This window comes from Lampetra planeri, chromosome 6, assembly GCF_965212315.1.
Source record: "Lampetra planeri chromosome 6, kcLamPlan1.2.h2, whole genome shotgun sequence".
Lineage (NCBI taxonomy): Eukaryota > Metazoa > Chordata > Hyperoartia > Petromyzontiformes > Petromyzontidae > Lampetra > Lampetra planeri.
The window spans coordinates 9,754,417-9,780,088 of NC_136112.1; the positions used below are offsets into that span (position 1 = coordinate 9,754,417).

The window sequence follows — 25,672 nt, forward strand, 5'->3', positions numbered from 1 at the left end:
GTCACGTAGATAGAACACAAACGGTGGTCATCACCCCTTTTTCCCTGATGAAGACCGCTTGGGTTGCGATCGAAACGTCGTGATATTTGTATTCACTTTATTTTTTATGATTCTTTTTCTATCTAAGTGACTTTACCGAAAGAATATGAATTCCTGCAGTCACGAAAGTTTCAAGTCAAAATTGTGAAGATGTTGTATTCAACAGACGTAAGAAAAGGTTATATAACCCCAGTAAGCATATTTTTCAGGTTTTGGTACAGGTACAGTTTAGCACGCTACTACTCTATTCGTACCCAATATACTAAGAGATCGTGGTCGTGGAGCCCAGTTCAGGTCTAGAAAACACTCCACCCTGCCACCACAGAGGATATTAAATAAATGGCTCAATAATCTCGATATCCACGCACACAATATTGCACATTTTAGCTTGCAATATGCAAGGATTAAAGCAAGAATAAAAAAGGAGCATGCAACTTCGAAAAGTGGGGAGAGCATTGAATGTTTTTGTGAAGAAAAAAAAACCGAGCAATAGATGGAACATTGCTTCTTTTAGAAATACTGCTCAGAATATTAACCGGTTGAAAAGTCAGTGTGAAAATGGGTTTTATTTCTGAATACTAAAAAAATGCACAAAAAATGGATAAAACCTACAGAGACTATACGTAATACTGATTTTTTTTTTATAACAGTGGCTCTGTCATCTGTTACTTAATTCATGTTGCACACACTGTGTCGCATGGGTGAGAACCTTCTTTGATTGCAATGTAATAGCAAGAGCGCTGTGCTCATTAGAAAACTTCTGCACACATCTCCGCAGGAAGTATGTTTTAATAAGCGCCAATTCACAGTACGCCTCCGGACACCAACTTTCAACAAAAGCGATGCCGATTCTGTTCTATTCATGCGTACGGCAATATGCTCCGGAGCTAAATGCCATCATCGAGGTCTGCTAGCCACGACGAGAGTGCTTCGGGAGAGAGTTGGGTCTAGTTTGGCTCTTCCTCCTCCTCTGCTAAATGAACGCAGACCACAGTTATTTACGATATGGTCTATCGTTGTGGTTGCATGGGCACAATCTCTCGACTGCGGCTTGACTTTAATTTTCCAATTCATAAAGGAGATCTGCGATGCTAATAAAAGTGGTGCACGTGTTATAAGAAGGGCAACCCCGTTTGGAAGGATAACATTTTACGTACATTAATGTCCGAGAGCATTCATTTTTGTAGTTGGCATCCAGATCAAATGAGTAAGAAACCTTTAACTTTTTGACAGTTCGTTTATTTTATTTTATAATGTACCTCATTTGGAGACATTCATAAAAGATGACATTAATTTACACAGCGAGTATAACACATGCCTCGTGACCTTTTCAGGGTCAATAATGAGTTCCCTTTGGTGCATACATTCGCTTAAGCTTAATTGAATGTACTTTAAATAAAACATGTCTACTTTTCTAAAGAAATGTCCTTTGGAACCGCATTTGCCAGTAAAAAATATGATAATTGTTTTTTTACCCTTTTATCTGGCAACAAAACTGGACACCATGTTTGCATTGACCACAATACCTGCGGTCGGAATGCAAACAAAAAACGTAACTCTGATAATGTATGCACTGTCCTTGAAATTGATTGGTCCACACCCGAGACAGCTTTTCTTAGAGCCTAGTCTCACATGGTGTTGGACCAGATGACGCTTTGCGAGACTAGGCTCTATGGAAAGCTGTCTCGGGTGTGGACCAATCAACTTCAAGGACAATGCATACATTATCAGAGTTATGTTTTTTGTTTGCATTATGACTGCAGGTATTGTGGTCTATGCAAACATGCCTCCTTGTAAAAAAGGTGTCAGTTTTGTTGCCAGATAAAAGGGTAAAAAAACAGTTATCAAAACATGTCCTGTCTACTGTTTTCCAGGCCTGCGAACAGGATAAATTGATACACAGTACAGGATAGTCCAGATGTCTTGTGACCCCTATTTAATTCTCTTAAACCATTTTTTAAGTGACCGTTATTTAAAACAGAAATTAATATGCAAATGAGAACAAATGTTAGGATCCAATTGATTGGAGGTCACAAGACATCTGGACCACCTTCTACTGTATTTGTTCGGTATGTGGTATGGCATTTAAAATAATAATAAATTCCGTTTAATTAATATTGGTAGGAACCACCTGGTTCCACCAGCCCACAAGGGATGATTGTGTCCGTCCCTCCGTCGTGCATCCAAACATGGGAGGGGTGGGGCTGGGTGGAGAGGGGAGGGTGGGGAGGGGCTGGGTGCGGAGGGGAGGGTGGGTAGGGGCTGGGTGGGGAGGGTGGGGCTGGGTGGGGGGTGGGAGGGGTGGGGCTGGGTGGGGAGGGGCTGGTCACCCCGTGGTGCCCTTATAAAACTCAACGTTTAACCTACTCACGCCGGCTTGTGCCCGCCCTCACAGTCGGACATATTTGCGGAATACAACACGCCGCCGTTGACCCTGGCCATTGACCGAGCAACCCAACGTTCCTACCAGCTCCCTCCGCAGGAATGTGTTCTATCCACCTCGGTAACAGATATTGTGCGTATTAAAAAGAAGTCACCTGAAGTTCACCTTAAAGTTCGTCAGCAGGGGGGTTCTTTCAATAATCGAGAGTAGCTCTGCCATCGCGAGAAACGGTGCATTTTGTCCTGCAAGAGAATGCCAAGTAAAAATTTGACTTAAAACTTTCGTGACTGCAGTAATTCATGTTCTAAAGTCACGTCGATAGAAAAAAATAATAACGACCACTTGTGTTGTGATCGAAACGTCGTAATATTTTTAATAACTTTATTTTCTATATATATATTTTATTTTTTTCTATCTACGTGACTTTCCCGAAAGAACCATAGAATAAGAATTCCAAGTGTCTACAAATGAACCTTATGGCGGTACCAACACTGAGACACAGAGAGAGACACACAACATAGACAGACAGAGACCCAATGCCTCTGTGTCACCTCGACACAGACACAGAGGCATTGGGTCTCTGTGTGTCTATGTTGTGTGTGTCTCTCTCTCTCTGTGTGTCTCTGTGTAGTCTCTCTATGCTTGTGTGTCTGTCTGTGTGTCTCCGTGTCTGTGTTTTGTCTCTCTCTCAAATTTAGTTCTACTTGATGACGATTGCTTGTGTTGCAATCGAAACATCGTATTCTATTATTTAATTTATTTTCTTTCTACGTGACTTTACCGACAGAACCAAAGAGTAATTCCTGCAGTCACGAAAGCTTCAAATAAAGTTTAAGAATGTTTGTAACAATTCAAAAACATTAAACACTATTAAGCATTTCGGGTGCAACCGCGATAATAAAAAAACATGTACACAAAACATCTTAAAATGACGACAGGAAAAAACAGTTTTGAGTGCAGATCTCACAGGTAGTGATCCAAGTTTCAGTTTATTGGCGATAGCATTCCAGACCATTGGGGCATCAACAGCAAAGGCCCTTCCTCCAGTATTTGTACGGCAATAAGGAATGCGAAGCTGGGAAATGAAAGAGGACCTTAGGTTACATTTGTTCTTCGAAACAGTGAGGAGATCCAGCAGGTAGTCTGCTGATTTTTTTGTAAGTACATCGTGAATAAACAAGATCTGATCCACAAGCCGTCGATCATTAAGATATGTTAGGTTTGACCCAATGTAGAGATCGCAGTGGTGGGTCCTATATGGGCAGTTCAATGTAAATCTTAAGGCTGAGTGATAAATTGAGTCAAGCTTCTTCAGTACAGTACTGGGGGCTGATTTATATATGATGTTCTGGCGGGATTAACATGACTTGGTGATAATGCTATAATGTATTACTCATATGGAGAAGTGGTTCAACTTTTACTTTGATTGTAAAGCAAATTTCAAGTCCTTTTAAGGATGTAAATAAGCAAAACTGTTATTTGTCGACACATAAACCCGTCGAAACATAAATGTATGTGGCTGCGTTTGTGCTGTTGTACTGTTTACAAGGCAGAGAGACAGAGAGCAGTGGTGCACTGCTTTGTAATAATTATTGTCCACGATTTGGAAAAAATGGAATTCTTGTGCCAGCATACCAAAATATTGTGATGTGATTCGTGCCACGCGAAAATGTGCCTGACCCCTAAGGTCCGCACTCATAACTTTTAACAAAAAATTCCACGTGCCAGTCCCCAACATTTACTGCCTTTTATATAAAAGCACACATTTTGTGAGCACTGCTTCTCCCTGTGCATACAAACACCTCCTCAATTTTCTGCTTTTATTTGGTGATTCAGGGTTGCAATACCATTCTGTTTTTTGTACGTTTTCAACAAAGGTTGAGTGAACAAAGGTGAATGATTTCGCTATTTAACACGGAGGAGTCATACTAACTCTCGCAATATTGATCTAATGTCAGCAAAATGTTCGTATAAAGTTATGTTGCCATTAGGGACTTACTCTCAAGAAAACTGGGCGAATTTATCACAGGGTTATCACGCATCTGGCAACAGCAACCAGCGGATAGTGGTTATAAGCTTTCTCAATGGAAATGCGAACGTCATGTGCCATGGGCCTCTGCGATGACCTCATTTCATTAACACCACTTCATGTATCTCGCCTCTTTCATCTCCTTCCATATCCCCTCTCATCCTCTTCGTTCACAATCTTCTCTGTCTCTCTCTGTTCCTCCTTCTCCCTGTGCCCAATCTCGTTTTCGGCCATTGTTATCCCTCCTTGCACTCTTCCACTGAAATAAACTCCCCCCGCACATGAAGAGCAATCACCCTCCTTCACCTCCTTTCGTTCTTCTCTGAAAGCTCATCACTTTTCAATATTGTCCCATTCTCTTCCTCTTCGCCTCCTGCCCCCACCACTCTTTCCCGTTCCCTCCTCTAGCCTTACCGTGATCCATAAGTACCCCTCTATCGCGGTCGCTCATTCCTCGAACCTTGTACGCCCCTGCCAACTACATCATTCCATTCTGTCACCGCTTTGAAATCTACGTCAAGCGCCTTGAGTGAAAGCGCTCTATGAATGTAAATTAGATGCACCCTGCGACTCAGGAGATGACGTTCATCGTGACCAATACACCGCTGTGTGAAGGAATGCATCGTCCACCGCCAGCCCCCACGGTATTGCGATGTAGCAATCCACCCAAAAGCTGCTTGCGAGCTAATTTAATCTTTCCATCTCTACGGTGGTCAAACGCATCTGCTTTGTTTTCCACAAAGATAAGTGGAGTATATTCACGGGTAACATTCCGGATATGTTCCACGATGTTTGTCACCCACATTGCTGGGAATATGTATGCATGTATGTTGAAATTATTGCGCACCATATGTGGCCAACCAAACAATAACTACAACATTTGGAAATTATGCACTGACTCTTGAGGGAAGTATTTCTAGCAAATACATAGAATCGCAAAGAGGCATGATAGAGAAAAATGTTTGTTCCCATCATATACATTAGTCCATTTACCTGTAGGCGTTCCAGACTGATATTATCGAGCAGTATTTACTTAAGCAATCAGATCCTGGACCTGTTTCGATCTTCTGGATCATGTTAAGCCACTACTGGTTAGCTAGATGTTGGCCAGAGCAATGTATTTTCACAATGGAGGCATGTTCAGATAAAGTACATTTATTTTATGCTGCTGGATAGCAGTCGTCTGGAAAACTGATGGACTAACACATCTTTTATTTTATGTGAAAAGAGAGAAAGAAGTCGGTGTTTAATCGTATTATCCATAAAGCTCCAGGAGTGGGAGTAGTGCAATGGTCCGCGTACTCGCGATGAATCCTGGCATCTCCCGGAGCTTGTTGGTACCAGCCTGCTCTGATGATACCGGGGGCCTTGTTGGACTTTCTGGCCACATCACAGCACCACGAGGTGGTGCCGGAGCTCTCACGAAGCTATAATTATCAGGTGTTTAATTGGGATTCATACTCTTTGGTTTTTTCGGTAAAGTCACGTACAGTGAGGGAAAAAAGTATTTGATCCCCTGCTGATTTTGTACGTTTGCCCACTGACAAAGAAATTATCAGTCTATAATTTTAATGGTAGGTGTATTTGAACAGTGGGAGACAGAATAACAACAAAACAATCCAGACAAACGCATGCCAAAATTTGTATAAATTGATTTGCATTTTAATGAGGGAAATAAGTATTTGACCCCCTCTCAATCAGAAAGATTTCTGGCTCCCAGGTGTCTTTTATACAGGTAACGAGCTGAGATTAGGAGCACACTCTTAAAGGGAGTGCTCCTAATCTCAGCTTGTTACCTGTATAAAAGACACTTGTTCACAGAAGCAATCAATCAATCAGATTCCAAACTTTCCACCATGGCCAAGACCAAAGAGCTCTCCAAGGATGTCAGGGATAAGATTGTAGACCTACACAAGGCTGGAATGGGCTATAAGACCATCGCCAAGCAGCTTGGTGAGAAGGTGACAAAGTTGGTGCGATTATTCGCAAATGGAAGAACACAATCTCCCTCAGCCTGGGGCTCCATGCAAGATCTCACCTCGTGGAGTTGCAATGATAATGAGAACGGTGAGGAATCAGCCCAGAACTACACGGGAGGATCTTGTCAATGATCTCAAGGGAGCTGGGACCATAGTCACCAAGAAAACAGTTGGTAACACACTACGCCGTGAAGGACTGAAATCCTGCAGCGCCCGCAAGGTCCCCCTGCTCAAGAAAGCACATATACATGCCCGTCTGAAGTTTGCCAATGAACATCTGAATGATTCAGAGGACAACTGGGTGAAAGTGTTGTGGTCAGATGAGACCAAAATGGAGCTCTTTGGCATCAACTCAACTCGCCGTGTTTGGAGGAGGAGGAATGCTGCCTATGACCCCAAGAACACCATCCCCACCGTCAAACATGGAGGTGGAAACATTATGCTTTGGGGGTGTTTTTCTGCTAAGGGGACAGGACAACTTCACCGCATCAAAGGGACGATGGACGGGGCCATGTACCGTCAAATCTTGGGTGAGAACCTCCTTCCCTCAGCCAGGGCATTGAAAATGGGTCGTGGATGGGTATTCCAGCATGACAATGACCCAAAACACACAGCCAAGGCAACAAAGGAGTGGCTCAAGAAGAAGCACATTAAGGTCCTGGAGTGGCCTAGCCAGTCTCCAGACCTTAATCCCATAGAAAATCTGTGGAGGGAGCTGAAGGTTCGAGTTTCCAAACGTCAGCCTCGAAACCTTAATGACTTGGAGAAGATCTGCAAAGAGGAGTGGGACAAAATCGCTCCTGAGATGTGTGCAAACCTGGTGGCCAACTACAAGAAAAGTCTGACCTCTGTGATTGCCAACAAGGGTTTTGCCACCAAGTACTAAGTCATGTTTTGCAGAGGGGTCAAATACTTATTTCCCTCATTAAAATGCAAATCAATTCATAACATTTTTGACATGCTTTTTTCTGGATTTTGTTGTTGTTATTCTGTCTTTCACTGTTCAAATAAACCTACCATTAAAATTATAGACTTATCATTTCTTTGTCAGTGGGCAAACGTACAAAATCAGCAGGGGATCAAATACTTTTTTCCCTCACTGTAGGTCAAAAATTTAAATAAATTAAATCACGACGTTTCGGAGGAAACACAAGCTTCCGTCTTCAGGTGGAACCGTCACAGCACCTGAAGACGGAAGATTGTGTTGCCTCCGAAACGTCGTGATTTAATGTATTTTAATTTTTGACCTACGTGACTTTACCGAAAAAACCAAAGAGTATGAATCCTTGCAGTCACCAAAACTTCAAATCTAGAGTTAAATTGGGACTTGCAGGCGGTGATCTGAGACGATACATGGGGTTACTCTTGGGACCTTTCAGGACGATGTGTGTGGGTTGGTTCGGTTCGGATGGATGTCATGATCCGGACAGTTGAACGGACTACTGGCATTAAAAATCCTGACACTCGCCGGTGTTGAGCACTTGAGCTTCAGAGCATTGAGTTCCCGTGCAGGTTGTGCCCAGGGTTGCTCTGGGTCTCCTGCGTTTTGTCTCCACCTCCATTTGGTTATTCATTGCTCGTCTCGTCCCTCCCGCTGTTGCTGCAGTAGTTGCTCTGGATGTTCATTATTGCGTGTAGTTATTTGAGATGAATTATGAATTTAGGCACTAAAATCATTGTGAATTATAGCGCCACATAATTAAACAGGTCCGGTGTTTGACGAAGCATCGAATTATGTTACTACACGCACCGTTTTTATTGCTCCATCTCCACGAGAGATGGCCGAGAGGACGTAAATATTAAGTCAGGGAGGGTGTCTATGGGCCAAGACCAGTCACTGTACGACTTTGCAGCCGACATATACTCCCCGTAAAATTGACCTTAAAAGATGTTGCATCGATTGCTACAAAACTGATCAATAGGTGACACTGCCAATGGCCGCACATCATAGATGAGCGAGTTCTTTAATGAGTTGTATGTGTCAAGCAGAAGTTGTGAACGCTATCGACAAGTATTTACTTGAGCGAGGTCAGAGTGCACTACTTCATGTTGTCCCAGCAATGTACTTTTCTGAAATACTTGAAAACGTGCGAAGATAATGAACGGGATGGAGTTTTAATGACGTACATCTTTTTCATACGTGCTGTGGGGAACCGTGGCGGAGTGTCGTTCACGAACTATGCTACTATGAACCCCGACAATCTGAGTTCAATTTCAGCCACTCGCTAACATCAGTGGTGAGAGATATCTGATCAGCTCCTGTCCCGCCAACCCCCCCCCACCCTCCAAACCCCATCACCACCACCCCCAGCGTGGTGAGAACAACTCCCACGGCATCGGGAGCCCTTCATCCAGCAGTGGATTGACAAAGGTCCGAAAATGTTCTAATATTATAACTCTATCATTGTTTGTCTTGAGCCGTTGCATATTCTTTACACCATATTGTGTATTTAAAGTTAATTCTACAATTACATATTGTTTCCCTTCTAATCAACTTAGTGCAGTATTTGGTATATTACAAGTTACTTTACACGTGTTACGCTAGATTTAAGGTAAAATGTCAATGCAGGTCAATACTTGGCACATTGTTTTCCACCAGTGGTGTCTCGAGTTCATATGTTTGTGGACTCTAAAGGTATCACGATAAAAAAAAGATTTCGTGCGGTGGGGTAAAATGTGCGCACGCCAAAGCATTTTCAAGACTTGTGGCCGGCGTTTAAGAGGCCAAAATGACCTCTCAAGGGGTCCTCTAAGGATACCCGCCAGCAGTGACGTGTGCAAGCGATTCCAGGGCTGCACCTTTACCTTCGTATCGACATTATTGGTGCTGGTGCATGTTGCCGTGCTGCAAAGCAAGAGTACCGGTGATGACAGGTCGTTCTCTCTGTGCGGTGGGACACATATTTAGTGCTCACTGTGAAGGTACACATATCTACATCACGTTAGTTAAACGCTTACCAGTGGGCCTTGTTTTAGTAAGCTTTATTTCTGAAGTACTCCAATAGATATTCTTGGTTCTTTCGGTAAAGTCACGTAGAAGGGAAATAATAAAATAATAAAATATATAAAACAATACAAATTATCACGACGTTTCGACTGCAACACAAGGAGGTGTGACATCCCTTCTCCGTGACTTTACCGAAAGAACCAAGAATATGAATCCCTGCAGTCACGAAAGCTTTAAATCAAAATTTATCCCAATAGAGTCAACAAGCATAAGATGCTTAAGATTGTCAGGATATGGTGCATATGGCTCCGGACTGGAATTAAAGGGGATGGCCACCGTTATTCCAGACCAGGAGGCCTTCAGCCGTACGGCTCTTTAAAGGGCTGTTTCGTGACGTTATTTATTAAGGCGCCACCGTCTCGTATTCACGTGCATTGTGGCTCTTACCGAATTCGAAAAAAATGACTCTTGTTATTTTTGGTTGCCGAAACCCTGTTTTAGACGAATCAATTTATACGAAAACGTGTGCAAAACAACATATTTTGTATGCGACTCGGCGCAGCCAAGTGTAAAACCCCAGCTTGAGCAGAGGTGCGAGATGCACCAGCAAGTAAAAAAAAAGGCTCAATGCAAAAGCACGTTTTGCAACTGCCGGTCAACCAGCAGCTGCAAATATTCTCCAGTGCAGCCAATAAAAAAACATTTCGGGAAGGATTTCACATGCGTGCGTTGTATGTGTGTGTTCAGGAAAGCGAGTCTGAGCTCAACGAAGCGTGGAGGCTGTGTGCCGGCTCGAGCGAGCTATAAACTAATTACACACGCGATTTCACCTGGGAGCGTCTTGACTTCATTCCTCCTAATAGGTTGCACTAAGCACAGAGCTTGCCCGTGACTCGGACGCGTCTTTTTGACGACACGGCCCCCGATTCCCTTATTATTCCACGGTGTAAACAATGTTTAGGATACATTTTTTTAGAATGCCTTCTTGGAATTTGTTTTACTCTCCAAACACTATTTTTTTTATTTGAGTAAGTAAAACAATATTAATACTGTCAGTACATATTTGAATTCTGAACAGTGTAGGCCTAATTACCTTTTTTATTTTCATACCGTGGTCCATAATTAATAACAATTACCACATACAAGCAGAGGCTGGATTAGTTAATGATTTTACCCATTGTTGTGAATATGTAGGCTTAGCTCTGGACCACAACAAAGACAAAGATCCCAGTATAGCCTTTAACAGACTATAAGTGCTGGGTGGGTGGCCAACACCACGCCCGGCCGCTTTTGTCTCCCCAGTGATGATGTTTACACACCACACCAGATACTCATTTGAGGCTAAGTCGACCTAGGGGAGGCACAGGACTATAGATAATTGTCACTGGTGTGGGCCGTTAGCGGGAATTGAACTTGCGTCGCCGAGTTCGTACCGTAGTGCGCTAACCGCTACACCACCGCTCACCCCCCACACAGACAGATGGACGCACACATTCACCTTTTGAAAATGAGTACTTGCCATATTGGAGTTTGCATTGGATATCTCTTCACAATAAAATGCAGCCTGCAGATCTGGTTTTCTGCTTTAGTCGGCGTATATGGTAAAATCAGAAAATGGCTACAAGTACGTTGACACGTTCCAATAGTGTTTTTACATCTTCATCCTAGCTTAGTACATAGAAACTACCCTTGCAAACAAAGACAAGCAAAAGGTAATTTAAGGACTGTTGGTCAATTTGGCAACACAATGTGGCAATTTAAGTAGCTTAAGAGGAGCATGGATGAGTCCAGTGTTCATGTGTTGGCCAATGATTGGCTACTGAATGCGCAACACAATCACTGGTGTTGTCTCTTGAAGTCCCGAGGGGGTTCTTGAGCATGACAATATCGTGAAAATCTTTCGTGAAAATCTTTCGTAAAAATCATGGCATATTTTAAACGTAAGTTTTATATTTAATGTCAATATACACTATTAAATATACCAAATGCGTAATATAGTATTATACTAACACCCTGCGTATTAAACATCGGTAGGCTGCATGACAAATTAAAATGTAATTGTTGAGTATAGGGGACGTATACAGCGTATGTATTCCAATACAAACTCAGAGTATATACTGTAGTATGGTATATAACCATCGGATATTTTTTTTGTAAGGTCACATTTCACAATACAGCTTTCTGTATATACTGTAAAATATCATCTCCATATTTCACGAGCGAGCAGGTTAAAGGGGACCGATTTACCTGCCACTCTTAACCAGATTCTATTGCGTCTCGTGTACCAAAAGCAATTCTGAAATGAATGAATGTATGAATGAGAGCATATTGTTCACGTGAGTTGCAAACACGTTGATACAGGAGACAACATTAGCAGGCAGTGTGATGTCAGTCCCTGCTGGGCAAGTGTTGGATGCCACGCACGGAAGCCGGAGCTTGTAAATATGCTGGATGTTGTGAATGGTCCCTAAACTGGCCATCAGAAGTGTGAAAATACGACGATTCGCACTGTGGTTGAAGTATGCTGCTGCGTGTTCTGCAAATATTAAACACACAGCAGAGGCCCACAATGCCATCATAATAAGTGCGTGCGTGATGGGTTCCATTGTTAAACACCAAAGTACAAAGTCAATAAAAATCAATCACAATTTTCACGTAGCAAAAATGTTCACATTTTTTTTTCTGCTGCGAAGGGTGCATCCCAGGACATCCAATATATATACACACACACAGTATGCAATATACGTTGTATAATGTGTTCAAAAGTATGGTACATAATATACATGAGGTACCGAAAAAAAACGTCCCGGATTTCACACATGCTGTCATTCACGCACTTCTGTAAAAAGCGAAAACTTGACTTTCTTCTTGAATGTCACCGAGGTGCTCTCGTCTTCGCCCTCGTCTGGGAGGGCATCGAGAGGGCTGTAACTCAGGCTGTCGCTGTTCGTTCTGTAGCAGTGCTTCTCGACGTAGACGCCGCCGTTCTCCCTGCTCGTGTGCGCTGCGTCGCGGGCCACCTCGACCGCGCGAGTGCCGAACTGAGGCCTGCCCGCCTCCTCCCTGTCCTGGAGCTCGATGCTAATGTGAGGGTGAGAGATCGTTTCACCCTGCGCCTGTCGATTCAGCCGCAGCTGGTGTCTGGCTGCCAGAAACCCGCAGTTAATCAAAAACACACAGAAAGTCAGCAAGAACACACTCAGCAATGTGTACATTCCGACCTGCAAGTCGCTGAGGCTTTTATGGCTGCTCGAGAGTTGTTGTCCAACAGTTTGGTCAGAATTTATAGTGCTATTGTGCAATACTGTTGGCACGACCCAGTTATTGATGGTCAGGGCGGTCATGTTTTCTCGAATATACGTTTGTTCGCTCGCCAACTGCTTTTTCACAACCTCAGGCAGTCCAAATTGAGTTTTTTCTTGATTATCGACGGACTTCTCTTGCGTGGTGACACTTGTGTTCTGCTCCAGATCCAACAAATCATCCTCTCCCACATGTGTCTCTTGACCAGGGTTTACTCCGCCCTTGATAGAAGGCATCGTGGCATTTCTGTCAAATTGCACGCGCACACCGGGCAAAGACACGGCAAGTGTGCTCCTCCGCTTGGACTTCTGGCAAGAGTTACTGATCATAAGCTTCACCTTCACAAGGCCTCCCTGCCCATCCCCTTCGGCCACCACAGATGGCCAGGCATTTGAGGAAAAGTGGCGGATAGACACCGCGTCTTTGTCAAGTGAGCTCACAGACAGACTGTAATCCTGGGGGTTGTACACGTCGAGTGGTGTCACGGAGCCATCGCTGAAGCCCAGCCATACAGACAGCACAGCTTCCTACACAGCAAATGTAAGAGACAAATGTAAAGAAACCGCGCAGTTCATGCTGTAGTCATTTAGAATTAATGGGGTTATATATACTTATTGAAGCTCTTCAAATCCGATTCGCACATATGGAATTCATCAAGGAACACAAAGTGAATAAAAAATGTATACTGTTGTGTTGCCATGTTTGAGCAGTGGCTCAACTGTGATTAAACACATATCCTCGCTCTGTGTGTAATCTATCCGAGTGGTATGATCATAGTTATCAGTATTAGAGTACTGCATTTAAAACTTTACGTAAGAATGGTATGTTTGGACCTTCGTTATTGCCATGAAATGTGGAGTGTACGTGTTTGCTTCAAAGTAGTAGCCCTGTTAAACAAAATCCAGGAAAGCTTCTCAGTGTCTCCAGATTTGTGTTCGTGAGTATTTGATAAATAGAACCACTTTACTGTGTATTGTATGTGTATGGAGATCAGTGGTTTAGTGGTTAGTGCATCACATGAACCATGCAATTATGGTTAAATTCCTGGCCATTTACATCTAAAACTAGTACATGAATCTCACCTAGGTATCTTAGATAAGCCCGGCGTAATATTAGTAGAGTACTACCCATTAAGAGGTGGTCGACAAAGATGATCAGATGAGAAAGTGCGGATTGAAAATATTTTCGGGTAGTTGCAGAGCTTCATTAACCTTCATTAAATCAGCAGGAGCTGTGATCCTATTCGTCAGCACATGGCATTTTCACAGCTTGCCATTTCACGCAATGAATGCAGCCGGTGCAGTTTTTCAGGTGCGCTTTGTACATACTCGCATTGCCTGTAGACACCTAATTATCGTACATTTGTATGCATTGCCAATGTGGAAATGCTGTGTCCGGTGTACATTGTTATCAAGGCTACGTGCACTTTTCAGCGCGCTCTAATGCGATGGAAAATTTAAGGCTGTGTATGAACCTGCGTTGAATGAGGTGAAAATGGCGAAGGTACGGAATAAGATGCACCAACTGCAACAAGAGCAGGTGCCTCCACAGTGCTGAGAAGACTGCTTTGACATTCTAATACAAACCATGAAGATCTTACTTTGGCCTGACTACTGGAAATGGCTTTCAATTCGACCTATCGCAGGCGACAGTTCAGTCAATCAATCTTCACCTGATCGACGGCTGCTTGCGTTGTGGCCGAAACGTCGTGAGAATTTTATTATGTTTTATTTTCATTATTTTATTATTTCCCTTCTACGTAACTTTACCGAAAGATCCAAGAATAAAAAAAAAACATTGTAATTTGACCATTATGCTCTCCGAAGGTGAGGACTCCCCTGGACAAAGCCACGGCCAGCAAGACGCGGCAGATGAAGCCGATGACATCACCAAGCTCTGCTCCACCCATCACCTCTCGTCCAGTGGCACATTTGGGAACAGAGGTGAGACCGTTGTTGCCAACTATTTTCGTGTGATCTGCTTTGTTGAGCAATCGAACTGATAATAATTGTAGAGCTCAGCTCTGTTTGAGCCACGTACCCTTTACCCAGTGGCGCAGTGACCACGTTATCAGCTCAGGGGGTGCGACAATTGGTCAGGTGGGGCCCCAATATTTGATTTGTCTCGCACAGTCGCAGCTAGGCTCTATGTCTACGCTCCTCTTCCTTAATCGCATCATTATACAAGTTGTTGTTCTTTTAAACTGTTGTTTAAAAACATATTTCATGGTGGTTGTCAAGGGAGCACCAACTCGTAGCTTTGGCCACTAGGGGGGGCAAGGAACTCACTGCTCCCCACGCTAATGACACGATAGACCCGACCTGAATAATATGATATTAAATTGACGATGTTTAAACTGAAACAAAGAAACATTTCTGGTAATGGGTGAGCACAATTATCACATGGGTTACTTTTTTACATTTTATAACATTGGAAGAACATAGCATACAGATTGAACAATAGACAGTTTTTACGCAATTGTGTACTATAACCACGTCTAACAAACATGCTTATATAGGCTGTTGAATGAGGAGGAATGTAATGCATTTCTTGCATCTAAGTCCTTTCTTGGCCATTGCATTTGTGGTTGGTATATCAGGCCACAAGTTAAGGCACATCGGATATTGGACTCAAATTAATAGCATGGTCTGTGTTACGCATCAAACGATGGTCATGTTGATTTGAAGCTTTCGTGACTGCAGAAATCCATACTCTTTGGTTCTTTCGGTAAAGTCACGTGGGTATAAAATAAAATAAATCACGACGTTTCGGGCGCAACACAAGCGTCCGTCATCAGGTGAGAAAGCATGGTGTGCTGCTGAGGCAGACTGTTTTAAAACATTAGCATGCTAATCTCTCACATTAACATAGCCACTTCCGTGCCCTCGTCGAGGAGGCTGCTCTCCGATCTTACATTTACATGCTAATTTCTCACATTAACATCACTAGCCCAGCCCACTTCTTTATGACCCTTGGACTACACCCATTTCAAACCTTTTAAAACAGTTTGCCTCAGCAGCAGATCATGCTTTCTCACCTGATGAGGGATGCTTGTGTTGCGCCCGAAACGTCGTGATTCATTTTATTTTATACCTACGTGACTTTACTGAAAGAACCAAAGAGTAATGGTCATATGCTTGTTCTTTTGGGTCTTTCGGGAAAGTCATGTTAATAGGTAATTTTGTTTTAACCTATCTACGTTCAATTAGAGCTATCGCGGGGGACAATTCATATGAATTCCTGCAGTCACAAAAGCTTTAAGTCAAGATTTAATGGTCATGTGGATTTACAACTGAGCTCTGAGACGTGGAAACTCAAGCTACTCAATGTAAATTTGAACACATTAAACACGTATTTAGCTTCCTATTCAGTTCCCCCCACTAATGGGGCGGTGGTGAATTCTGCTAGGGTCAAGAAAGAACAGCATCGGCAAGGCTCGTAGCAAAGTCTTACCATCGTGACGTACAGCAGTTGCAGGAAATTAAAAGAGGAACACATGCTGTTACAGTCTGATCTCCTATAATGAGGTAGTTGCGTTCCTGAAGAACACCACGTTATAATATATTATATGTTAAAGCTCAGTTCGCGACAACACGTGAGATGCATATGCATGCTAAACAAAGACTGAGGCACGTGGGTAGAATCTAGAAGCATCCAGCAGCATCCCGCGGTTGTACGGCCGAGGCAGCCATACAACCGTTTATTCTTAGCTGTTCACTCAATCGCGTTATATCCAATTCACATCCACGTACAAAAAAATGTGTTCCCTAATATATTCATTGCTTTACATGCAATTCGCATTAGAGGAGAACAGACTGTATTTGTTATCTTAAATGTCTATTTCATGTATTAATACCGATCATTTTACTAATGGTAATTGCATCAAATTGTGTGTGTAAGAATCGATGTTTTTTAAATCGTAAAAATGTTGTACGTAATTAGTTCAAATGACCCCTGCATTTTCTAGAGGTCACTCAATTCACCACAATATATAAAAATAAATGTTTCGACCCTGAATCGTGACAATTCATCAGCATTTTCTGGGGAGAGGGGGCTTAATTGAAATATATTTAGGTTAGCATTAATGTAAGCCACAAAGAAGGAAATAACCATGTGTAAAACAATCTAAGTCACTTTAAATAATCTTATATTACAATACAGCTGAATCCCTCTTGTCCACAGTTAGATGGGGGACGTACAACATGGATAGTATCATACACAATGATATCGGTGAATTTACTCCACGTTTTTGTGCAAGAAATTGTGAATAATAAATTGAATGTTTCAATGGACTCTGATCCACAGTGAAAGTGTGGATAATAACATTACAGCATAATATCCCAAAGTGCATGCTGGGAAAAGGGGCTCGTCAACACCCACGGACAACCCATGGGTAATAGGATGCATTTGCCATGTGATTCCTCCTATCTTTGAATTGTTCACATATATCAGAAAAAGCGTTTGAGTGGCGACTGTAACGTGCTGTGTCTAAAATGCATGCAGCAGTAACACACAATTGTGAGACACAAATACGAATAAGATACATAATCAGTTTATTGTGGGTTGGATTTTGTAAGTATATCAATTTGCTTTGAACTATATTCCTCCACCACCTGATAGAGCCAATCCAATCAAGTTGCCACGTGGGGAAATATACCAATTGATTTGCTTTTCCAGCAAACCAAGTACACATTTTCGAGAGCTCAGCTTTTGTTAACGCCGAATGATGCTGGATGTAATCTCCAGTGAGACTTTATTCACTCTGTCGAGTGGTGGAGGTTTACAGTTAAAGGAAATAACATTGCACCTCCACGACATAACCCCAAGAAAACGAATTATATGAATAAATACTGGTTGTCAAAACACGTGTAATAAACCTCCTTGAGACGGCTTCCGGAATCAGTCCTTTTTATTTTCAACTTCCACAGTTACACTTTACACACACTCCCCGTTGCTGGCAGACAACGGAGAGAGGGCAGACTTCTCGCCAAGTCCCCACCGCGCACGTGGCACCCAGAGCCCCGTACGCGCGTGACTCTTGCTCTTGTCATCCCCAAGTCTGCTCACGACTGTCCTCTCTCCCTCTCTCTTAATCCCTTCGTCACGTGGTACCCCCCAGCCAATCATCTATCGACAGCGTTGACCGTTCCCGATGGTTCCCTGTCAATCCCGGGACCACGCCTCTGATCCGGCTCCCCATTAGCTGAGGCCCCGATTGGCCAGGCCAATCACCCCTGCTAACACGCCGCGATCACGCCGAGGCCATGCTCCCTGGCTCATCCCTTATTGGCTACAAAGCAGGACCGGCAAGCCAATCCCCACGTGAACCCTCTATGGCTGTTATTACATCACCCCCCCCCCCCCCGGTGAAAAAAATCAGCCGTCTCGGCTGGGAAAAGGGTGATCAACCAATTCCGTAAAACATCTTATTAGGGCACCAAGGTGCGTTTAACAATAAAGGGTGACGGCGTCCCCGCGCCGAACAACACTTCAAAACAGTCACCCATGTAAAACCCAACATACATTAGGGCGCCCCTGCAGCGAGGTAACAACAGGGAGAACAGCTAGACGATCAAACGTTAACGAAACGGGAGAGATTTCGATCGCGTACGCGACGCGGGACCCTCTCCGCTTCCGGCGCATGGTCGCTTCGCTTTCAGATCGACAGGAGGTGGTAGACTTGAAGAAGAAGAAGGTTGTTGGTTCTCGGTCATGTCCAGGGCAGGCCCCGTTGGAGGGGGGGCAGCGGGGGCTTCCTCAGCCCTCAGAACCTGTTCATCTGTAGGAGGCACAACACAGTCTTCCTTGGGATCAACGGGTGTGGCAATCGGCGTAATCGGCCCGGCAGACCCCGGCAGGTCAGCTAGTGGGGATGAAGGACCGACACGCGCATCAACATAGGGTTTAAGTCGCGAGGAATGAACATACCACCGACGGTTTCCGTATTCAACGCGGATACTCTGTGCGTTCCGAACATCTATCAGTGTCACGGGCCCCCGCCATGGCCTGTGCAGTTTAGGGGATGTGCCCACCGGTACCTGGGGGCAGTGGAGCCACGCCAGGTCTCCCACTAACCAAGGCATGCGAGTATGCGATCGACGCGCATACCGTTCGTTCCTTGCCTGGGCACGGGCCGTCACACACCTGGCAGCCTCTCGCCCCTCCGTAACTCATTCAAGTGAGTCCCGCACGTGATCAGGCAAGGAGCGAGACGGTTGTTTACTCGGCTTACCCAGTTGCACATCGATGGGTGGAACATTCTCACGGCCATACATAAAAAAAAATGGTGAGTATCCCGTGGACGTGTGTGGAACCATGCGGTATGCCGCTAAGACGCCTGGTATGTGCAAGTCCCAATCGGTTTGCTTTTCACTGACCGTGTGACAAAGCATAGCCGAGAGGGTACGGTTGAATCGTTCCACCATACCATCTGTTTGCGGATGGTATGGGGAAGTGCGACTTTTCTTTGTACCCAGCGCGTCGCAAACCTCCTTAAGCAATTTAGAGGAGAAGTTCCGCCCTTGATCTGTGAGCAGCCTCTCAGGTGCCCCTTTATCCATGACATACCCGTTCAAGAAAGCGTCGGTGATGGACGCAGCCGTTTGGTCGGGCAGAGGCCAGGCCATCGGCCATCGAGAAAAATATTCCACTCCGACGAGAAGGTATTTATTGTCCCTAGCCAACGGGGGAAACGGGCCCAGAATGTCCAGAGCAACTAATTCGTCGATGCGGGACACCTCAATGGAACGTAACGGCGGTACATAGTGGTTCCGAGGCGGTTTCCTCTTCGCACAATCATGGCATGAGCGGACAAAGTCATTGACGTCTGTCGTCATACCGCCCCAAAAAAAATCCTTTTGCATCGCGGCCAAAGTCTTTTGGATGCCGAGGTGCATCAACTTATCAGCGTGCAGAGCGCGAAGCAGGTCGTAGCGAAGCGAAGTAGGCACGACCAAGCGTGGTCAGTCAGACAACCCGTCGGTGCACATTAACAATCCCGACTTGCCTCGGAACATCTGCCACTTCCATCCTGCCAATTGAGATTTTTGTTTCCCTACCAATTTCCGTAGCGGAGACAGCGAGGCATCAGCCTCCTGCTCACGTAACCAGACCGCATGCGGCAGCCGTAAGGTATCATCGGTGTCCACCGACACCTTCTGGTCGTCCTCATTCGCTTTCGCCCCTGTATCGTCCTCATTAGCTATCGCCCCCATAGCCGGGCAGGGCGAGGTGGGCGGTGCCGCGCAGCGGTGCGTGCCCGTCAGGCAAGTGCACAGAGGAACAGGTGGCAGCCTCGAGAGCGCATCAGCGTTCGCGTGACGGGCCCCCTTTCGATATGTAATATGGAAGGAAAATTCCTGTAACGATTCCAACCACCGAGCCAATTGGCCTGACGGCTGGTCCAATTTCAAGGAGTATTGCAAAGCCGCATGATCAGTGCGAACAAGGAATTTCCTTCCATACAGGTACGGCCGGTACAATCGAACAAAATGCACAATTGCCAAAAGTTCCCGCCTCGTCACGCAATATCGCGTTTCCGCAGGGGACAGAACCCTGCTGCCGTACGCCACCACTCGCTCAACACCGTCCTTACGTTGCGACAAAACGGCCCCAATGCCGATGTCACTAGCATCCATATCAAGGATGAACGGCTGCGAGAAGTCTGGGTAATCTAGCGTAGGCGCCGTGGCGAGGTGGTCCCGAAGCGCTCTAAAATAATTTTCTTCCTCAACTCCCCATTTAAACCTTTGATTTTTGCCCGTTAGAACGTGTAATGGTTTTGCCAACGTCGCAAAGTTCTTAACGAAGCGGCGATAATAGGAAGCGAATCCTATAAACCGCCGAACATCACCCACGGAAGTGGGTGTGGGCCACTCTCGAACACATTTTGTTTTCAGAGGGTCAGTGGACACGCCGTCCGAGCTGACAATATGACCCATGTAACGGACGGAGTGTTGCAAAAGGTGACATTTCCTAGGTTTAAATTTGAGGTCAGCCGCCCGCATTCTTTGAAAAACCGTCTCTAGGCGTTGGAGGTGTTCCTCGAACGTGCGGCTGAAAACAATGATATCGTCTAGATATATGAGGCACGTTTCCCATTGTAGTCCGGCCAACACCAATTCCATGAGCCGTTGAAACGTCGCCGGAGCCGCATTCAAGCCCATAGGCAACCGATTAAATTCAAAGAGACCTTGCGGCGTGCGGAATGCCGTTTTGGCTTTTGACTCGTCATCGAGGGGAAGCTGCCAAAAGCCTGAGGACAGATCAAGGGTGGAAAAGAATTTAGCACCCGATAAAGCATCCAATGAGTCATCTATCCTCGGTAAGGGGTACGCGTCCGCCACCGAAATCTTGTTCAACCGGCGGAAATCAACGCAAAATCTTGTACCAGCATCTTTTTTCTTAACCAGAACAACGGGCGCGCCCCAAGGGCTGTTGGACGGCGAAATAATCTCCGCCGCCAGCAATTCATCTACTGCCCCGCGCACGTGCTCCCTTTCCGCTGAGCTCATGCGATGAGGGTGCATACAGATGGGAGGTGCCGCACCGGTGTCAATATGGTGCGATAAAAGCGATGTGCGGCCGAGGTCCAAATCATTTTTGCTGAAAACATCAGCGTACCGTAGTAATAGTGAACGCAGAGCGTTCCTTTGTTCATTCGACAAGGAAGAATTTTCCCCACATAAATCTGCGATCCAGCGTTTTTGCGAACGATCGTGTGGGGGCCCACCAGCGGGCATCCGGGCGCGCGGCGTTTCGTCACAAGAGGCGAAAGCGGTAGTGGCGTGAGCCAGCACCGATCCCTCCGGAACAACAACGTGGTCAGGTCCCCCATTCAACACCTGTATGAAAGGTGCCTGACCTGGTCGCACGATCGTTTGTGCCGCCGCCAAAGAAAAGGATTTAGATACCGAATTCGATGGAGATAATAGCACGCCCTTCGCATCCCTTCCAATCTGAAGGGGTTTTCGGTAACGCAGCGGAATGAGCATTTGAGCTCCCGACGGAACCTCCACCGTAGCAGCGACTACGGCCGTAACTGCGTTACCTGTAGGCGCACTGGCCAGCAGGGAAGGCAGGAACGCCATCCTACAACCCCCCGGCATTTCCAAACAATTCTGGTCGACCCGTATATTCAGCGGCATCCGGCGCAGGAAATCAGTACCAAGCAAGCATGGGACAGCCAGAGAGCGAGAGATCAACACAGGTCCCTGGGCGGTAATATTTCCGATAGCGATACTCACATCTACCTGACCACAGATACCCATGCTTCCCCCATTCGCGGCAACACACGCATCATTAACCTTGCGTATCCGCGACGCAGGAATGGACAACAAATGAAAAATAACATCTGAAATGATGGTAGCAGATGCGCCAGTGTCCACCAAGATATGGACGTCAACGCCGTCGATGGTACCCCGTACCGTCGACGAGCCCGACGCCGCAGCCACAACCCTGCGAGCCAATTTCTTCCACTGTGTAGCAGAGCGCGTAAGTGGTGCAGGAGAAGTGAAATTATCCTTAGGAGTGTAAGAATGAGTGCGAGTGGATGAGTGATGTGACACGACCTGCCGGGTGTCCGATTTGTGCCGACTCGCCCGAGGTTGTTGCAGTTCCGCAGCAGGTGGAGGAGATGGAGGTCCCCTTGGCGGAAGAGGCGACAGCAGAGGTCGGCAGCGGCAGTCACGGGCGAAATGGCCTCGTCTGCCACACTTGAAACAGGCGGCCGTCGTCGGCCGGCGGTCGGAAGACCCGGCCCCCGCACGTGGACGGCCTGCGTAGTCGCCTCGCTGGTCGCGCAGCTGCCGTCCCGGAACCCTATGCGGAACAGCAGCAGCCAGCATGTCGTCGTCGCCGGAGTCGTCGGAGCAGTGGACAACCAGTCGTGGAGACCACCCCAAGGGCGGCCGGTCGATTTCAGGTTTCCCCGTCCACGCCGCCATCTGGTCCCAACGCTTGATATTAAACTTAGCGTCCAAGCAGCGCGCCACCCATCGCGATGTGATCGGTTCGTGGCCGCAGACTGGTAGAGAAATGTTGAGCTCCTGAGACAACTCCAGCATACAGGAAAGGATGAGAGGATCCAAATGATCGGCCGTCGCGTCGGGGTAGGCAGCCATGGCCAGCGCCATCAACGCCCCCCGATAAGCCAAAGGTGACTCCTCCGATCCTCGGCGACGCGACATACATTTTCTGGTGGCTGACGTCGGTGGGTCGTAAAATTCCGCAATCTCTGCGAACGCATCTCGCAGTGTCTTCTTCTTGGACGCTGGGACGGAGCGGAAGACCCCCAAAGAAACGTGATCAAGCAGTGTAGGTAACGCTCCCAGCGCCTCATCCTCCGTCCAGTTGACGGATCTAAAAGCTGACTCGAAGCGCCACGTAAAAGCACTCCAATCGCCCCCGGCGAGAAATTCTTTGATCTGTGGAAGGCGATGTCCGCGGTGGCAAGCGCGCGCCGCGGGCGTCTCCGACTGCTGTTCCTGCGTCCCACCCGTCGCAGGCAAAATGGCGTCCGGCGGCCGCGTGTTGGCAGGCGCGCCCAAAATGGCGGCCGACTGCTCCCGCGCAGCCGGCCCGCCCACAACGATGGCTTTTTCCCGCGTGGCAGGAGCAATGGCGGACCCAGTTTCTTTTTCAGGACCCCTTCCCGCGGCGTCCAGCTGATCCGCAATCTGGCGACCCATGGCTGGAGAGGACGCCACCGCGGTCACCAGACTTAGCAGAATGGCGCGTAACGATTCGATCTGCTCCGCCATCAGCCGCCATCCGTCTTTTGTTCCTGCGATGGTCGCATCTTCTCCCAGTCGACGCGGAGAGGCGTCGAGAAGTATCAGCAGGCGGCATAGGGGCTGTAGCCCCCAACAGCTCATCTTCATCCGTCTCGACCTCTTCCTCCGATGGAGGCACGGGCAGGTTCTTTTTTCTGAGGTGTTTGGACATCTTGACGATCGTCCCAACGGTCGCAGAAGGACTTCTGACACCAATGTAATAAACCTCCTTGAGACGGCTTCCGGAATCAGTCCTTTTTATTTTCAACTTCCACAGTTACACTTTACACACACTCCCTGTTGCTGGCAGACAACGGAGAGAGGGCAGACTTTTCGCCAAGTCCCCACCGCACACGTGGCACCCAGAGCCCCGTACGCACGTGACTCTTGCTCTTGTTGTCCCCAAGTCTGCTCACGACTGTCCTCTCTCCCTCTCTCTTAATCCCTTCGTCACGTGGTACCCCCCAGCCAATCATCTATCGACAGCGTTGACCGTTCCCGATGGTTCCCTGTCAATCCCGGGACCACGCCTCTGATCCGGCTCCCCATTAGCTGAGGCTCTGATTGGCCAGGCCAATCACCCCTGCTAACACGCCGCGATCACGCCGAGGCCATGCTCCCTGGCTCATCCCTTATTGGCTACAAAGCAGGACCGGCAAGCCAATCCCCACGTGAACCCTCTATGGCTGTTATTACACATGTATAAAAATACAAACATGTACACGTGTGTTGCAATGTAAACACGACCAATATTAACCATAATAGAGTTTTTTTGGGTTGTAAATATAAATGTGTCGTTAAACCCTCCACGACCCAACACAGCCAATTAGCAAGGTTTGTCATGTAAAAACACGTGCCAATTAGTTATTAGTTCAGCACACCAGTGAGTCGGAGAGTAAACCCACAACATTTACAATTCGAGTACGATGTTTTGCCAGTAATTACAACCAGCCTCGTCAGGCGACAGCCAGAATTGTGCAGAAATCCTGTTTCGGTCTTAAAGAAATGACATATGTTAGGCAGACCTGGGATATGATGGGGTTGAAAATAAAAACCGCACACTTGGTATGTTTACGCTTAACGACGAGACTTATTGTGTGTTCTATTGAACTCTGAAACTACATTATCTTAGTTGTCTGAGAGGGGGTTATTGATCAATAGTTTTATAAAAGGATTTATGAGAGAGAGACGGAGAGGAAAAAAAAACATCCCTGGAGGAAACTATCAGGCTAAAGGTGCCCCCTTTAAAACAAACAACCAACATTCTCTAAAATCAATGCAGAAGTGATCAAACATTCTTCATTGAATCTCTTCTCAAAGTATTGCAAGTCTCGAAATAGAAAAAAAAATCATTGACGTGCTGAAAAAAAAATGCCATTAAATCACTTTGCAAATGTGCCACCAACCATCCCCTTGGTGCAGGAGTGATGGGCTACGGCTCTGCTTTATTGTCCACAGTTGGGTTGTATCAGCAGTTGCAAAGAGACGGACGGCAAAATAGGAAGCAACGAGTGGGTTTATTGCTGCTAAAGAAAGTTGATTTATGCTCATTTCGATCAACCTCTGTATTCCATGTGCAATGTTTGTTCTATATATGTCAATAATCAATATCTCTCACGCTAGAATTAAATGTTATTACATTTGAGGACATCCAGTACATAGTTAAAAATGTAGCCACGTTTGTTCAAGCAAAGTACAAGACAAGGAGCCCAATCAGCATGGCTATCAACACCACCAGCAGCACATAATTTTCACATGCATATACCGAATGACTATTATGTAGTTGGTGCATCATTAATTGCAAATATTTTATAATTATCAGTCATGGATTGTAAGAAACAGGAAGCACTTTATTACAGTGCTTTTGCAGGTGCATGAGCTTTCACAAGTTCTCAAAACGTGAATAGCCCTGCATTTATTTATATATATGCATAGTCTTTCAATACCAAACAGTGAACATAACATTTAAAAGGGTCTAAGTCATACGGATGTTTCTTTCTATATTGATGCAGTCAATAATTGTTTCCTCTTAGCCTCCAAAGAATATACTGGTACCTTCCCACTTGACATGTACGTGAATCAAAGTGTCTAATGGCTCATTAAACACATTCATGTAATTTGTAAAGCATTAGCGTGCAAAGATCTACACATTCCTGCAACGCCTTGTGATAATTTCGGAACATTCACTTCTGCGTCTGTTATTGCAGCTTTGAAGTTATA

The 25,672-nt window shown here is 45.8% G+C and overlaps 1 protein-coding gene across 1 annotated transcript in view; it reads right to left on the reverse strand.

Moving 5' to 3' along the window:
• Positions 1 to 12,083: 12,083 nt before the first annotated feature.
• The window catches only part of LOC144719661 (transmembrane protein 132D-like), a 193,173-nt gene continuing 179,584 nt past the window's right edge, over positions 12,084 to 25,672 (reverse strand). The window contains exon 11 of the mRNA XM_078595799.1: positions 12,084 to 13,207. Within this exon, the coding sequence (XP_078451925.1) occupies positions 12,203 to 13,207 (1,005 nt within the window). The 3' untranslated portion in view covers positions 12,084 to 12,202. The remainder of the gene's footprint in view (positions 13,208 to 25,672) is intronic.